This window comes from Globicephala melas, chromosome 5 (genome assembly GCF_963455315.2).
Source record: "Globicephala melas chromosome 5, mGloMel1.2, whole genome shotgun sequence".
Taxonomy (NCBI): Eukaryota; Metazoa; Chordata; class Mammalia; order Artiodactyla; family Delphinidae; genus Globicephala; species Globicephala melas.
In genome coordinates this window covers 134,013,722-134,029,956 of record NC_083318.1, presented here as the reverse complement: position 1 = coordinate 134,029,956, position 16,235 = coordinate 134,013,722, and the positions used below count along the sequence as shown (strand labels likewise).

At 42.6% G+C, this 16,235-nt stretch overlaps 2 protein-coding genes across 12 annotated transcripts in view; one reads left to right on the top strand and one right to left on the bottom strand.

Moving 5' to 3' along the window:
- Window positions 1-335: 335 nt before the first annotated feature.
- Window positions 336-8,489, bottom strand: TKTL2 (transketolase like 2). The gene is given in 11 exon segments (XM_030865779.2): window positions 336-809; window positions 811-1,088; window positions 1,091-1,111; window positions 1,114-1,367; window positions 1,369-1,553; window positions 1,555-1,802; window positions 1,805-1,949; window positions 1,951-1,997; window positions 2,000-2,068; window positions 2,071-2,176; window positions 8,478-8,489. Coding segments are annotated over 11 exon segments (1,839 nt in total).
- A 5,525-nt stretch (window positions 8,490-14,014) lies between these two features.
- The window catches only part of TMA16 (translation machinery associated 16 homolog), a 62,708-nt gene continuing 60,487 nt past the window's right edge, over window positions 14,015-16,235 (top strand). For all 11 annotated transcript variants that reach the window (XM_070045619.1, XM_070045618.1, XM_070045617.1 and 8 more), the window contains exon 1: window positions 14,015-14,161. In XM_070045619.1, coding sequence (XP_069901720.1) covers window positions 14,159-14,161 — 3 coding nt within the window. In that variant the 5' untranslated portion in view covers window positions 14,015-14,158. The remainder of the gene's footprint in view (window positions 14,162-16,235) is intronic.

Sequence of the window (16,235 nt, the reverse complement as noted above, 5' to 3'; positions counted from 1 at the left end):
TCGATTATTTGTAGTCTTATCATCAAACTTTGTATGAGGTGGTTGTTTGTTTTGTTTACTATTCTGTTACTTAAACTATTATAACTTGCTTTAATGATTCAGAAATGAGAGTGACATTTGTATATATAGTCACAGTTTAAGAGAAAGGTAGTTGACCTGAATTTCTGAATTAGGAATGAGGAAAGGTGTTAAATGGCTTTGTTTAAAAAACAAAAAAAGGCCCAACACTATAGGTATAAATGATAGCTTTGTCACTACAAGCATGAATGTAATATAAAGAGACCAGTGTTTTAAAACCAATGTGAACAGACTGACTTTTTAAGAAATCAGCTATTTTAGTTCATTAAAGTGGATTTCACAGCTGCTATGATGTGTCTAGCACTGATTCCAAACATATCCAGCAATTCGCTAGGTTTCCCGCTTTTCTTAGGCACTCCTGACACTGCCAGCTGATGAACGTGGATGCCAGGCTCCCCAGAGATGGCTGCACATATGGCTTCTCCAATGCCACCTTCTCAGTAGTGATCCTCCACCGTGATAACCCGGCCGCCTGTAGCTTTTGCACTGGATATGATGGTGGCAGCATCCAGGGGGTTAATGGTAAACAGGTCAATGACACAGACAGAAATACCCTGTTGAGAAAGAGCATCGGCAGCCGCTAAGGCTTCAGGCAGAGTAACTCCAGCTCCAATAACTGTGACTTTGTCATTAACAATGTGGCGGATGACCGTGGCCCGTCCAATCTCAAAATTTTCTTGTGGGGTATAGATAACTGCAGTTTCTGACCAGCTGGTCCGAACGAAGCACAACGCCTTTGGGGTTGGCAGCCAGATAAAGAGCACGCTCTGTCGAGACGGCATCACTTGGATAGAACACAGTGCAATTGGGGATGCTTCGGAACATGTCTAGATCTTCCAGGGCCATCTGGGAGGGGTCATCTTCACCAACGGACACCCCGCAGTGGGAACCACTAAGACTGACACTGGTTTGAGATATGGCCCCCTTCCGGATCTGATCAAATGCTCTGGTCAAAAAGGCAGCTGAAGTCCTAACAAAAGCAACGGTTCGACCACGTGTGGCACAGGCCAGTTCTGTTCCGCAGTAAAACAATAAGATGCTCAGAGTGATCTTTCTTGAATATCTCAGAAAAGATGGAGTTCTTTGGGTCGCCATACAGGACAATGGCTCTTTCATTTGCATGGCCCAGTTCAGCTAGAGCCAAACTATATGCTTTCTGAGTAGCTATCTTGTCGCCTGCTTTATAATCAGGCAGGCAGGTCATTTTTATATCTGTGACGCTGACTGGAGGTGAGCCTTCAACAGGGGGTTTGGGTATGAGATTCCTGTTGGTCCGTATCTGACTCTGTTAGTCTGATGACTTCATTTGCTCTTTCTTTCAGCACCGGCTTTCCATGCCAGTTCTCCGCATCCTCAACGTCTGGAATACGCCGGCCCCTGAAGGTCTTCGCAACTACGGCAGCGGGCTTGCTCTTCACTCGAGTCGCTCGGCAAAACGCGTGGCACAAGGCCTCCACGTCCTGGCCATCCACTCCCTACCCGAGTGTTCCGTTCACAGGCTTCGCGGCGACGCCGACAGATGTCTGCGCGGTGCTTTGGGGGCGCCACGCCACTCTGTCCCAAGCGGTTCACGTGGAAGACTGCCACGAGGTTATCCAAACTGTAGTGGGAAGCAGAGCCCTCCGAGGCCTCGCCGTCGCCCGGGAGGCAGAACACCCGGTAGCTGGCTCTGGTCCAGTACTCGCCAGCATAAGCCGTTCCACACGCGGCGCCCAACCCAGCCATCCTGTCGCCACATCGACAGACGACAGTCTGGGGGTGGGATGTCCCTCCGGGGCACAGTGAATTGTCCTCAAGTTCAGCAGGTTAGGTTCACGAATGGTGCCGCCCGCCTCCGCCCAGTTGGCACAGAGCAGTGGAGCCGCATGGCCCTATGGAGAGGACGAACCTGTCGCTGTCCGGCGGCTCCGGCTCTGTCTGTAGCTCATCGCGTGGAAGAAGAGCACCGACACGACCTCGGCCGCGCTGCACCACGACGTGGGGTGGCCCTGATGGAATGGATGCGCAGGTGGTTGGCCAAGTCCTGCAGGACCAGCACGGTGGTCGCGTCCTCGGGGGGGGGGGTCGGTGTCTGCCACGTTGGCGTCTTCCCCGGTTTCTGAGGAGCGAAAGGGGCGGTGCTAGGACGGTTCCGTCACGTAACAGCGCGCCCTGGCCCCGCCTCCGGGGGAACGAGCGGGGCATTGCCGTCACGTGACCGCTGCCGCGGCTTCGTCAGGTGACGTCGCTCGCTGGGCCCGCCTCCCTGAGGAAACTGCTCGCCAAGCCGCCTTGGGTTCTCGCCCTGCTACGCCTTCTTCTTCCGGTGAGTGGGTTTTTACTACTTTGTCACTGCCATGTTCAACATTATGAAAAGTAATTAAATGTCTTTATACCCTAACTCGTGGTATAAATTCAGAAGGGGGCATTCTTCTGTCCGTGTGTTATGGGAAGCTGTTTGTTGAAGTCGTGCTGCTTTTCATTCCTCGAAGCCACGTCTGAGACATTTTCACGGTTCTGTAGCCGAGCATTAACGGGAATTATCCAAAGTCACTTTCAATCTAACCGATATGGCAGCTCTGTGTCAACGAGACTTTTCAGAGCAGCTGAAAATCCTGTCTGTGACTTGCAGATAGAAGTACCAAAAGGTGCAGGAAAGGTCAAATCTAGACCCGCTGAATGGTGGCATATCTAGAACTGCAATTTCCCAAGTATACCCTAAAATACTGTTAGTAATAATAGCTTTTAAATAAAATGAATTTATTTGCTTCAGTTATAAAACTAAACTTGTGCCATGGAACACTTCTGGTGGGCAAGGATTATAGCTTATTGTCTAAAAAAACAAAAGCACAAAGACAGCACTATATCCTCTCCCACTCTGCGGTGTTGAGCAGCTTGATTATTGAGTAATTATAAGTTAATAATGATTATTAACTTCACATTAAAATCATCACACTGGACACAAAAAACAAGCAAAACGCCTGGACTCCACCTTAGGCAAGCCGAATTTTAATCTATGGAACTAGAAGTCTCGGACGCTATAGTTTTAATGCACCTTTCGATTCTCTGGGAGGAAAGTTAAATGGTGTTGGTAAGAGAACTGTCCAAAATGGAGCTGGGAGGCCACTGAAGAAGTGATTCCGAATGGATTCCGAACTTTTGGCCGCTGGTTGTCTTAACACCTGAACACCAGAACACCTGCCCAATGTTCCAGAAACTTAAGATGCTTGTTGGACCCTTACCCTAAGTAACGCTCATAGCCTATCACTTAAGGACAAATATCTCCTTCCTGCATGAGGGTCAGTCATAATTCTTGCCAGACAACTTTAACAACCTTGTGGCTTTTGTCTGTATAAGCCCCTGACTCTTTCTCTTCCCTGCACACTCTCTCAGTTTTACCCCAATCTGTGTCTCCAGAATTGCAATTCCTAAGACCTCAGTAAAGCTGTTTGTTCTTGGCAGCCTTGATACTGATTATTGTTTCACAGTTCTGATGTTTAGTCAAGGTTAAGAATCAGTAATCTGCAGATAGGCTTACACCAGTGGTTCTCAATGTTGGTAGTACTTGAGAATCATCTGAGGAGTTAAAAAAACAAATCTCATGTCCAGGCTGCACTCCAAAGCAATTAAATCAGAATTTCTGGGTAAAGGATCTAGGCATCGGTAATTTTTAAAACTCCCCAGATAATCTCAATGTTCAGTTGGGTTGTAAACAACTAACTCAGGGGTCTTGCTACTCTTTATATATCTCTTATATCTCAGAAAAAATTTTAAATATTATTTGCCACTTTAATTGTACCGTTTTTATTTTTAAGAATACATATTAGAATAAACCATAATGGTATGACACTGACAAGATTTTAAGACTTGCTGAAGGAATGTTGGAGTCGGAAAAATTCTTAGAAGGTCATCTTGTATTACTCTGCATGCCCTTTACAAATTAGTGCTTGCTTACTAGATTAAAAAAGGAAGAGAAAATAAAAACATACCAAACTAGGACTGGGAGTACAGATGGAAATTAAAGAAAAAAATATTCGTAGTATCATAATAGCAAACTATTAGGGGCTGACAGGAAGGCAGTGAATATAAACATAGGCAACTCACTATTATTTTGGCTAAGGAGAGCTCTAATAAACCCAAACAATTGGTAAACGTGATAGTATAAAAATGGTCTATGAGGCAGTGTTTACCTGAAGAAAATGGGAGAAATAAGAGGTACTTAACATTTCTTTTAAAGTTCCCCAATTCTTCCATTCGTTTAAAGTATTGCACAGCTATTTCCAAAAGTATTAAATGGAAAGTTCTTAACATTAGTAAAGATCAATTTTTTTAAGAAAAGAATGTAGTCTTGAAGATTTAATACCCTAGATAGTGAGTGTGAATTTCCCTCTGTTGTTCTGTGAGACCGTGTGGATTTCTTTTTTAACTACATAAAAAAAGAATGTTTTGTAAATTATCTATAAAATATTTTAAAGTGTTCTGAGATTTTTTAAACGAAGGAATGGAAATTTATATATAAATTATTAATATTCCTTGTAGGCATTTTAGTCTTTTAAAATATATTTTCAAATATGCAGCTGAAAGTAACCATATAAGTATAAAGTATGCATAATTTGATAATGCAGATCACCCAGTGTGGCCATGAACACAGCTTAGTCAAGTAAATCAGAGACATGACACCACGTTCTATTTTCTCCATTTAGAAGAGACTATTACTGACAAAAGGCCAGCCCCCAAGTTTTAAGCCAACATGGCAAATTTTTAATTGTCTTGGAGAAAAGTCCATTACTCATTTTAGAAGTCATTTTGGAAGATAGTCAGAAGTTTTCTGCAAATAGGAAGAAATTATTCATTTGTTAATTTTGGTTTATACACCTAAAGTAGGGATTGGCAAACTCAAGTACCTACTGGAGTAGGGAGTTAAATGCGTAAATGAATGTAGGATATAATGTAAGAGGATTGGAGGGGCCTGTGACAAACTGGAGGATACAAGCCCACCTAAAGGCATTCAACATTGAAAAATTTGTGAACATTTTGTTGGGGGAAGAAGCCGTATCTTCAGGCTGCCAGTTTTTACCCCTGATTTAAGGCATGTTGTAAATAAATAAATATTTTGTTTTACCTTTGTTTAAATTTTTCACTATAATTTTTTCTCATAGTATGAAAAAGAATTTATTGTGTGTGTACTTCAAATGAAAATAAAACCCAGCCAGAGCACTAATACAGATAGCTATGGAGGAAAAAATATAAATAGCAAGAATTGGTAAGTGCAGTTTCTGAGGAAACAAAACACACCTACTGATTACTCAGGAGGTCTACACCAATTTGTGAAAATATACATTTCCACTGTTTGGGAGTGAGTTATATTTAGATCGGGAACACTGACATTTCGCTGATATCTGAACTGTTGAGTTTTGTTAAAATGGAATTTTATCAATGAAAGACACAAATGATGAATTCATCCTTTTTGTTCCTTTATTTGAATTTGGTTAGTTTAGTGGGCTGAGTATGGAGTGAGCGAGGGTAAGATTCTTGTGTAGGGCAGTAAGTTTCTTGGGGGAAGAAAGGTGCTCTACTTTCTTGAATTATTACTTTGAAATTTATGGCAGATGCTATCACTGATGGTTCTACTTTTTCCATAGTTTATAGAGTCCTTATTTTTTTTGGTAGGAGAGAGGTAGACAGTAATGTATTAAAGAAGGTAGACCTACTTCTTAAAGTGCTTCTCAGATGAAGAAGTCTTGGGAATGTAATATACAGCATAGTGACTACAGTTCAAAATACTATATTGTGTATTTGAAAGTTGCTAGGAGGGTAGATTTTAAATGTTCTCACCACAGACACAAACACACACGCACAAATGATAACTGAGGAGATGGCTGTGTTAAATAACCTTATTGTGGTAATCATCTTGCAATATAAATGTGTATCAAATCATCACATTTTATGCCTTAAACTTACACAATATTATAGGTCAGTTATACCTCAATAAAGCTGAGAAAAAAAATAAAGTGCTTCTCTGCTAAGTCAGTTATTTCTAAATCTGCTCCTATTGCCTGTTTTCTCTTCGGACAGTGAGTTACCCTGTTCTGCTTTTCGAAATAGCTAGTAATTTAAAAATTAAATGATGGACATTGTTTGGGGGTGCTATATTTTATTTCATTAAATTCTTTTAAAGTGTTGGATTTCATTCTAGCAGACAGCTTGGTGCTTTACATTTTTTGAAGTTTGTTAAGACCGATACAAGGTATGCTTCACTCTGGTGTTACTGCAAAAGCATAACCTCCCCTGGGGTCTCCAATGAAGGTCCCAGGTATTCAGCAAGGACCCTCTTCTCTTGGCCGGTCAAGTTTCAGTTGTGTCAGTCAGCGCTTTGTGAGCTCTGGGAACTGTTTCATTTACTGCCCTGAAGTTACGCTTTGCCTGGCCTAGTAGAGACCTCCAGAATTCTGCTGTGCTCTGTGTGAGACAGCCTTCCCTGCAGCGCTGTCTGCAAAGTGCCTCCAGGAAGATGATGTGGCTTACCTTGTTTGTTTTTATTCTCTAGGGATCACGGTTCTGCCCTGCTTGTTTTCCAACATATGAACACTATTGCTTTCTATAGTGTCTCTAGTTTTGTTGTTGTTTATGGCTAAAGGGTAAGTCTCATTCTAGTTATCCTATCGTAGTCTCAGAACAGCACTTTAAAATATTTTGAACCATAATACCTTCCATGGGGCATATACTCTCCAGGTAACCTAGGTTTTGTAGAATGGGTATGATTTTGGTTAGTGTAACCTTGATAGGAAGTCAAGAGCAAGGTTACAAAAGTAGAAAAAGAGAATTTCTAATCTGACAGGAAGGGAAGATTCATGCTGAGAACAGTGAGGGGAAAGCAGGAAGCCAGATTTTGAAAAGGCCTTGAAATAGAGCCAAGTGGGTTGTTTTTGAGTGTTCTTTTGTTCTCTTGCTTTTGGGTTGAGGGTGAAGTGCAGTGGAATGGGTTTTATCATCTGAACATCTTGATCACGGCAGTGTTTGGGAAAATTGTTCTGATAGTGTTAGGGGAGATAAAATGAACGTGGGGAAGGCGAGGCTTTGCAATGGTGCCAAAGTCAGACTAGGGAGTTCTTCGTCTTGTTACCTCCATGAAAATCTGTCCTAGTATGAATCTAGGCACCCCAGTCCTCCGGAGAATCCTGGGCAAGGAAAATGAAACTCTGACTACAGAAACGTTGATAGAAAATGCCCCTGCACACATAGCTGTAGTTAGGAACTTTTCTGTTTGCTACATGTATGGTACAAAAGTGTAGCAGAAAATTATAAGACAATTCATGAATCAGAAACACAAATTATAATAGGGAAAATTACATTTCCAGAGTTAATTAGTGTCATGGTTTCCTTTGGGACTTATTTATTTCTGTTCCATTTATTATGTTCTTTCTTTCAGATCAATTTCCAAATGTTCTAAGTTCCTGTAAGTTTAACTTGGTGTGTAATAAACAAAAGTTTATTTGTTAACTCCAAAAATATATATATATATAGTTCTGAACATTAAATTTAATGCAAGTAAGTAGAATTATCTGACAAAATTGAGAACAAGAAGTGGAGAAAGCAGTAGGTCTGCGGTAACAAAGGATCACACACTGGGGTTTGGGGGTGGGAGCTAAAACAACAGTGATGATCTCACAGCCATGGAGGCTGGAGGTCCAAAATCGAGGTGTCAAAAAGATTGTCCTTCTGAGGACCATGAGGAAAGGATCCACTCCTGGCCTCTCTCCTTGGCTCGTAGATGGCTGTCTTCTCCCTGTGGCTCCCTCCCCTCTATGCATGTCTCTATGCAAATCTCCCCTTTTTATAAGGACATCAGTTATTTTGGATTAGGGCCCACCTTAACAACCTCCTTTTAATTTGACTACTTCAGGAAAGACTCTCCAAACAAGGTCACGCTCTGAGGTAGGGCTTAGGACTCCAAGGCATCTTTTGGGGGAGGGAGGGGAGCAGTTCAAATGGTAACACTTGTCTTGTGGTCGTATAACTCCAGTATTCACACGGCCTTCTCCTTCATGTGTGTCTATGTCCAAATTTCTTCTTTTTATCAGGACACTAGTCGTACTGAATTAGGGGCCCACCCTTCTCCAGTAATGACCTCATCTTAACTAATTACATCTGCAATGACCCTGTTTCTAAATAAGGTCACGTTCTGAGGTGCTACAGGCTAGGACTTGTGCACTTGAACCCTAAGCTTGATCACCAGCCCTTATGTTTCTGTTTGTATTAACACATCTCTGATGACACCACAGTCTTTGACCACGTTAATCATCAAATTCAGCTTTTCTCAATCTTCCTTTTTTTAATTGGAAAAGTTTTAAAAATATTGCTTTAAAAAATTCAAACACTAGAGAAGAAGAGTGAAGAGTTATTTTCCGAGCTCCCCCCACCTCAAGCCTCATCTCGTAAACTATTAACAGTTGATTGTTATCCTTGCTGATATTTTCTATACTTTCTTCCTTCCACAGTTTGTTCTAAGTGGGATTTCTTATGCACACTGTCTTATAGCTCACTTTTTCAACTTAACAAGTCTATAAAATTGCCCACATCAGTAAAACTGATTTAAATCATTTTTTAAAGCAGCAGCAAATAATCTTGACTTGTTAACTAGAGTAGCGAGATCTCGAGGATGTGACCACGAGATGGCACTAGCGCACAACCACCTTTATTGGGAGTCACTCCGACAGATTTGCACGGGGGCGGGGAAAGCCTCTCAGCGCTGACCCCTCCCAAAGGCAGGGTGGAGCCACTCTCCTGCAGGGTAGTGGTGTGGGCATCAGAGAGGGGAGACCCTAGGCCCAGGTAACTCCGACGAGCCGCAGTGGCTTGGGGTCTTTCACAGCCCCAGGGTTGATCTCGCCTACGGGTAGCTTATGCTGGGTGATGTTTCACAGGGTGTGCAAAGCAGGGAGACTCTAAATGGCAAAACATCTGCTCTCTGGAGCTATATTTCAAATAACCGGAAGTGTAAAAGTTTGATTTTGGCACCAATCAGGCTTTTGAGTTGCTGGGTCCCAGCCTGCTGTGAGGAAGAAAACACGATACAACTCTATAGGGCGCCACCTTTAACTCTTCTGTATAACAACTAGCTCCCTACTGAAGGACATTTTACAGTTTCTCCGCCGCAAAAAAATGGTCACAGATCGTTCAAAAGAAAACTTACCAACCAATTTACATCATATATGACAAAAGGCTAATTTTATTAATGTAATCAGGATGCCTAACAATAAGTAGGATAAAATGGTAAAGAAGCACAGGCTCCTCGAAAACAACCCTGAAAAATGACAGCAGCAGGAAGGAATTGGCTGTTAGAAGTGAGATTACAACTGTGAACCCCCTAGGAAGATGGGAACTGGTGAGTCAAGATGGGAACTGGTGAGTGGCCTGGGAGGAGGATGTCTGTCTGAGGATCTGGAGAGGTTGTTAACTTGAGCTCTTGTCTCTCTTCCTCACCTTAGGGATGGGGAGTATCACTGGTGTCCCAGTGGTGTGAGGCACTAGCAGAGGAGATGGGGCCCAGCTAAATAAGGAGAGACGGAAACAGGCACAGGATGACAGCTGCCCTCAGGCCCTCAGCCTCCTGCTCTCCTGTCAGCAGAAATACTCTGGTCCCTGGAGTCTCTCCTCTGTGATTTCACCCTCCGTGTTCTCAAACTTTCCAAGACTGACACAGTTGAGGGTGTGACTTTCGGCATGTCCCCAGTACACATTACAGGACAAGAGAGCTGACTCCGTCAGTGAAATGTGATGCTACAGGTTCAAGGAAAATACACACCTGAGGAGTACGACTCCTCGAACAGAAAGTTAAAAAATAATGAAATTGAACAACACTTGCCACCTTAAGCAGAGTTATTGGAACAGATGAACCAATAGTTTCAAATGAGTACAATACATGTTCAAGAGTTGAAGAAGAATATGGTAATAAAGCAAAGTGATAAACTCTTTTAGAAACAAGTGATATATAATATATATCTGTTAAAAGTAAGGTAGTTAAAATGAAGACACAAGGAATATCTAGCAGGATGATTACATGAAAGAATAAAAGGATAAACTGGGAGATGAAATTAGGAGTAATCCAAGGGGCAGCAGAAATAAAGAGACAGAAAATACAGGAGAAAGGCTAAAAGATTGGGAGAACAGAATTATCGATACCCAGATAATACAAATCCCCAAAAGGAATTGAGAGGCCGTGAGTATCAGGACACGTAAGGAAATACCAATACCTAAACACGCGATAGTAAAACTGCAGAAGAGCAAAGGCAAGAGAAATTTTATGAAAAGATTCCACACAAAAAGTAAACCACCCACAAAGGAACAACAATTAGCCCAAAGTGAGACTTCTCAACAGTAAAACTGGATGCAAAAGACAATGGAGTAATAACATTTGTGCTAAAATTTTTTTAACACTTCTTCCTGTGAAGTATAGCCTACAAACATAGAAGTGCATAAACCATAAGTGTGACACATGAAGAAAAATTATAAAGTAAACAGCAAGGTAACCACCACTCAGGTTAAGAATATCGCTGGCCACTTAAGAAAGTATATCTAGAAAATGTAGCTCATTTTGTCTGTTTTTGAACATTATAAATGAACTTTACAAATGAGCTTATACTGTATGCATCCTTTTGTCTATTCTTTTATATTACGATTAAAAATTAATGTTTACCATCACTGTAGTTTGTTAATTTCATTGCTGTATAGAATTTATCACACTTATTTTTCTATTTTTGTTGATGAACAATTAGGTTTTCTCTAGTTTGGGCTATTACAAACAGTACTGTTAGGAATGTTTTCGTGTATGTATCCTGAGAGACATGGGCTGGAGTTCCTAGGGTATGTGTCCGGGAATGCCACTGCTGGATTACAGGATGTACACCTTTCAACTTTTCAGATAATGCCAGAATGGTTTCCCAAAGTGGATAAACAAACAGAAGCTTGCTCTTTGAGGTCAGGAATAAGACAATGATATCTACTATCACTAGTACCGATCCACATTTTTATCATATTAAAGAGTAGTGTTCTATTCCTATTTACATGTATTTATAAAATCTAAAAAATCTGTGTTTGTAATTTTAACGTGGGAAGATATCTGAGTAGCATTTTTAGAGATGATGGAAATATTCAAGTTTTCTATTCCTCAGTTGTATAGGTTATATTTTTTTTAAGAATTTGGCTATTTTATTTAAATTTATTTGGTCATAATATCCTCTTAACGCTTGCATCATCTGGAGTGATATCACCTGTTTCAATTCCACTATTGGTTAATTGGGTCTACTCTAAAGTTTTTGAGTGGTCCTGCAGGAATGTATCAATTTTATCATTCTTTAAAAGGAACCAAATTTTTACTTTCCTGTTGTCAATTATGTATTTTTTCAATTTTAATTTAATTTTCCTGTTTCCTTATGTTTCAGATGTGTCTCAATAAACAGAACACAGTTGTATGTTTTAAATCCAATGTAAAATATTCATTTTTTAAATTGCAGGCAGTTAGTCCATAATTATTGTTATATGGATTTAAATCTACCACCATATTTTTAAAATTTTCCCTACAGTCCTATGTTTCTTTTTTTTTATTTCATTGCTTTGAGTTATCTGAATATTTTATCATTTCATTTTCTCTACTTGTTTGTATCCTATTCAAAGTCATATACCCTGTTTTCTGTTCTTTTAGTGGTTATCCTAGAAAGTATTCCTGTATTATTATATCAGTATCTAATGTGAATCAATACTTTACCCCTACACATGCACATACACACACACACACACACACACACACACACATGCTTTAGTACGTTTGTGAAAGCACAGGGAAACATCTCTAAAGATATCTCCCAACTCTCTACTGGGTGGCAGGGTGCAGGGGTGTGATATTGGGGGGGAGAAGTAGGAGGCTTCATTCTGCTTTTCACTGTGGTACATGTACACACTAAATTATGACCAAATATTAGTCTTCACTATTGTACTTTATATATATATAGTGCATTACTGTACTCTTACTTTGTATAACTCATTCTTGCATTTGCTACAGTGTATTTTGAACATGGTGTCTTGCCCATAATCAATATTATTTAGGGGTTAAATCTGAATGGGGAAAATAAAAAATCTTTTATTTTCAAACCCAAATTAAAATGAAAAAAAAATGAAGATACATGGTTTGTTGGATTGTTGGCAATTTGAAATTAAGAATGGGGTAGGAGCAGGTAGGGAATTTTGTGATCGGTAGAGCAATTAGTAACAGCTGAAATAGCCAGAACAAGAATTTAATGCTTACTGGATTTGCAGTAACATAGAACTCAGGATGATGACTTGCAGTGGGCCGGATTTCGGAAACTGGGTGGAGTGGGTGTTAAGTTGGCTTCACAGGAAACGGTTATCGTATAGAAGTAGGGTGCAAATGTTATGGATTAACCAGAGTTCTCAATAGAGTAGTGCCTCCAGAGTAGATACTACAAGGGTGCCCCCCTTCATTGTGTAGATTCACACAGAATGCGCTGTCACACACTTAAAAGCCTTGCCCCTAGATTCAGGGATCTTGTGGTTACCCATTCTTGTTTACAATTTAATCTAGTTTTCAGTGGCTACAGTTGTTGATTAAATTCATGCACCTGCACACATATACCCCACTTCTCCCCACCTGTAGCTCCTTGTCATGCCAGGTTTTCTCCTTTCATTCAGGTGACAAGATTCTCTCCTTGACCAAACTCTACTCAGGTTCCTCTGAACTCTTTTTTCAACTAGGCCTGGAATTTTGGATTGCCTGTTCGTATCTGATTGTTCAATTTTAGCAGGAAAGTCGGTTTAGCCAGAGTCCCCCATCTTCCACATCTGGTCAACCTCCATGTCTGTAACTCATCAGATTCCGGATCATTCACCATCTTCCAGGTGATGTCTGATCACACCAGCCTGCCTATTTCGAGAGTCCTGTTAGGTTGGTGTAGCCAGAATGCCCCGTTACCCCTAATGTTTCCTCTTAGTAATTTTACATCCACTACCCGCCACCCTGCTCCTGGGCTATAAATTCCCTCTTGTCCCCGTATATTCCGAGTGGAGCCCGTATCTCTCCCCACTGCGGTGATCCTTATACAGATTGAGGAGCCGCCCCTTGAATAAAGCCTGCCTTACCTTTCCTTCAATTTTTTGCCTTTAACGTAGGTCTCTGCTCAACTCTTAACTTTCAAAAGCGGATTCAGAGACCAGCACGTGTGAAACAGCTTTCCTGCCTACCCTTTCAGCTTTATGTTTTTCAGAACAGTATGGTACTGGAAACAATATTAATTAGGTGTTTTTTTTTCACATGTCGCCTTGGAATATGAGCTGAGCTAGGGCAGGAATATCGTCGGCGTATTCCCAAGGCCTGGCACACAGTAGGAGATCATTCAGTGTTTGCTGAACGAATATATTGTCCACGGAATCCTCCCAAGTACAGATGGAACGAAGACTCACACATCGTGAGAACAACACAGAAAAACCGGGTGGGAAGGAGCCTCGAGTGGGCAGAGGGGGGCTTCACGGGTGAGGAAACAGCCTTGGGGGAACTTCGCTCAGGCGGCCCGGAGGCGCGGAGGGCAGGCCTGCGCCCGGGGGACGCGGCGGCCCTGGGCGCCACCGGCAGCGGGCGGCGTGCGCGAGGCCGGAGCCCGGTGCCGCCACGTCCGAAGAGGTGCGCGGCCCGGGAGCTGCGCGCCGGGCAGACGCCCGAGACCCCGCGGGGCCGGGCAGCCACCGCCGGGAGCGCCGAGCCCAGGTCGCTGCCTCACGCCCGGCGCCGCCCCGTTCACCCTTAGCCCGGAGCTCCGCCACCCCGCCCACGGCGCCCGGCGAGCACGCGGGGAGCCTGTCTGCGCGGCGGGGGCGTGAGAGTCCGCCACGGCCCACAAAGGTGAGGTCTTGTTTCCGGGGACGTTTTAGGGAAGAACACTCGTCCCTCCCCCTGCCGGTCAGGTGAGCCCGGCTTCTTCCGCTCCTCGTGGATTTGGCCGGAGTCGCCTCGTGAGCTGTTGCCGCCGCCGACTCTGAGGTCTCGCCGTGTGGACTCGGGGGTCCGGAGGTCCCAGGCCGCGAGAACGTCACGATGGTGGGTCCCACCCGTTTCTGGAAGGCTCCGGTTGGCGGCGGGGAGGGCGGCCCGGCGTCGGGCCGCTGGGAGCGGGGTGCGGAGGGAGAGCGGTGGGCGGTGCGCGGGCTGCGGTGCAGGCACGGGTTCCGGGCCGGGTCCTGCAGGGGTCTTAGGGCGCCTGCCGCTGTCCCCAGCCCGCGGGGAATCCGCGGGTTTCCGTGTACTCGCTCCTCAGCGGTGTAGGAGCGGGGGGCGGACGGGGCGCGTCGGGGACGGCGTAGTCGCCGGTCCTCGCGGCCGCTCACCACCCCTCAGTGTCCTACTCCCGCCCCAGACCTTGCCTCCACGCCCCTCATCCCCTCCGTCGCACTGACACTTGGTTTTTATTAAAAATGTAGTGGATGCAGAAGAGCGCTTATGTAGCACGTTTAAGTATAAACCGTATAAGGAACTCTCGTTTATCCGTTTTTCACTTTAAGAACACGTCTGTGTTCTCCTTGAACCTATATTTCCAGGAGCCACTCAGAGGTAAACAGTATCTAAATTATGCTTGCTTGTTTTTATGTTTACTCCTTATGTTTATATTACAAAACTGCTATTTTTTTCTTTTTGCTTCTGTTGTTGAGAATAATTCTTGAATGGGAACATGTTTTGTAAATAGTCACTTTTCAATTAGTTTCTAACGAAAACAACAGCATAAAAAAGTTTATAATCTGGTAATAAGTTGTGATACTCTGGTCTCAGTGCCATTAGTCCCCTTTCTCTGTCACGTTCCATTTTCTCTTTTTCCTTTTCATTGTATTTTTATTTTTCATGTCTGTCTACAGTCTTTTTGCTTTAGATTATATATACGTTTGTGTAAATTAAGTCTTTATTTATCAGTATGTGCGGTGGCCAGCTGTTTATAATTTTCTTTTCTAGGCTTTCCTAGAAAACCTTGGCTCCCTTGTCTGGACTCCCGATTCTGTTTTATTTGTCTCTGTTTCTGTTTTTATGCCTATAAGCGTAGTAAGTATTAAAGCGATTACCTGCTAGTAAAAACTGGTTTCTGAGAGTTAGTAAAACTAAAGAAAAACATTAATGAAAATCTACCTAGTATACCAGCTTTGGGGATCATGTTACATGTACGTGGTTTAAAAAAAAAAAAGAGTAAAATGTTGTCCGTGAAATGTGTGTTAATTTCCTTTTACTGCTGTGAAAAATTAATACAAATTTAATGGCTTGAAACAACACAGATTCATTCTCTTATATTCCTGGAGATCAGAAGTCCAAAAATGAGCCTTACTGAGCTAGAATCAAGGTGTAGGTGGGGCTGTTTTCCTTCAGGATGCTCTAGTGGAGAATCTCGTCCCTTTTTCCAGTTTCTAGAGGTTGGCTCTTGGCCTTCCTTCTCTTCAAAGCCATCAGTGTAACATCTTCAAATCTGCCTGAAGAGAAGGGCTCATCTCTTTCTCTTGACAGTGATCCTTCTGCCTCCCTCTTATAAAGACCTTGCAATTATTTTGGGCCCTTGTGGATAATCCAGGATAATCTCCCCATCTCAGGATCTTCGATGGCATCTGTACAGTCCTTTTTGCCATGTGTGGTAACACATTCATGGGTGTGGGGGAATTAGAGCATGGTCATCTTTGGGAGGGAGGGCATTCTACCTACAACAAAAAGTAGGTCTGCCTCCAACTGTGTTACCTAATTCCCTAGCTCAGTTGAGAAACAACCACTGTTAGAACACAGTTTCTTAGATAATCATTCAGATATTTCATATGAATGTGCCAGTATATATGTCCTCTGACCTCCCTCTTTTTATAGAAGCAGTATGCTAGACACGCTCCTAATGCCCCTTGCTTTTTTTCTTCTACCTGATCTTAGACATCAATCTACGTGAGTACACATAGATCTACCTCTTGCTTTTTTAACAGCTGACATCCTATTGTTTGCTTTTACTGTAATTTATTTACCAGGTCTCTGATGGACACTTAAGCTGTTTCCATCCTTTTGCTATTACAAACACTGCTGCATTGATTATTATTTGTTTTGTACATGTGTAAATATGTCTGTAGACTAAATTAATAGAAGTAGGATTCCTTGATCAAAA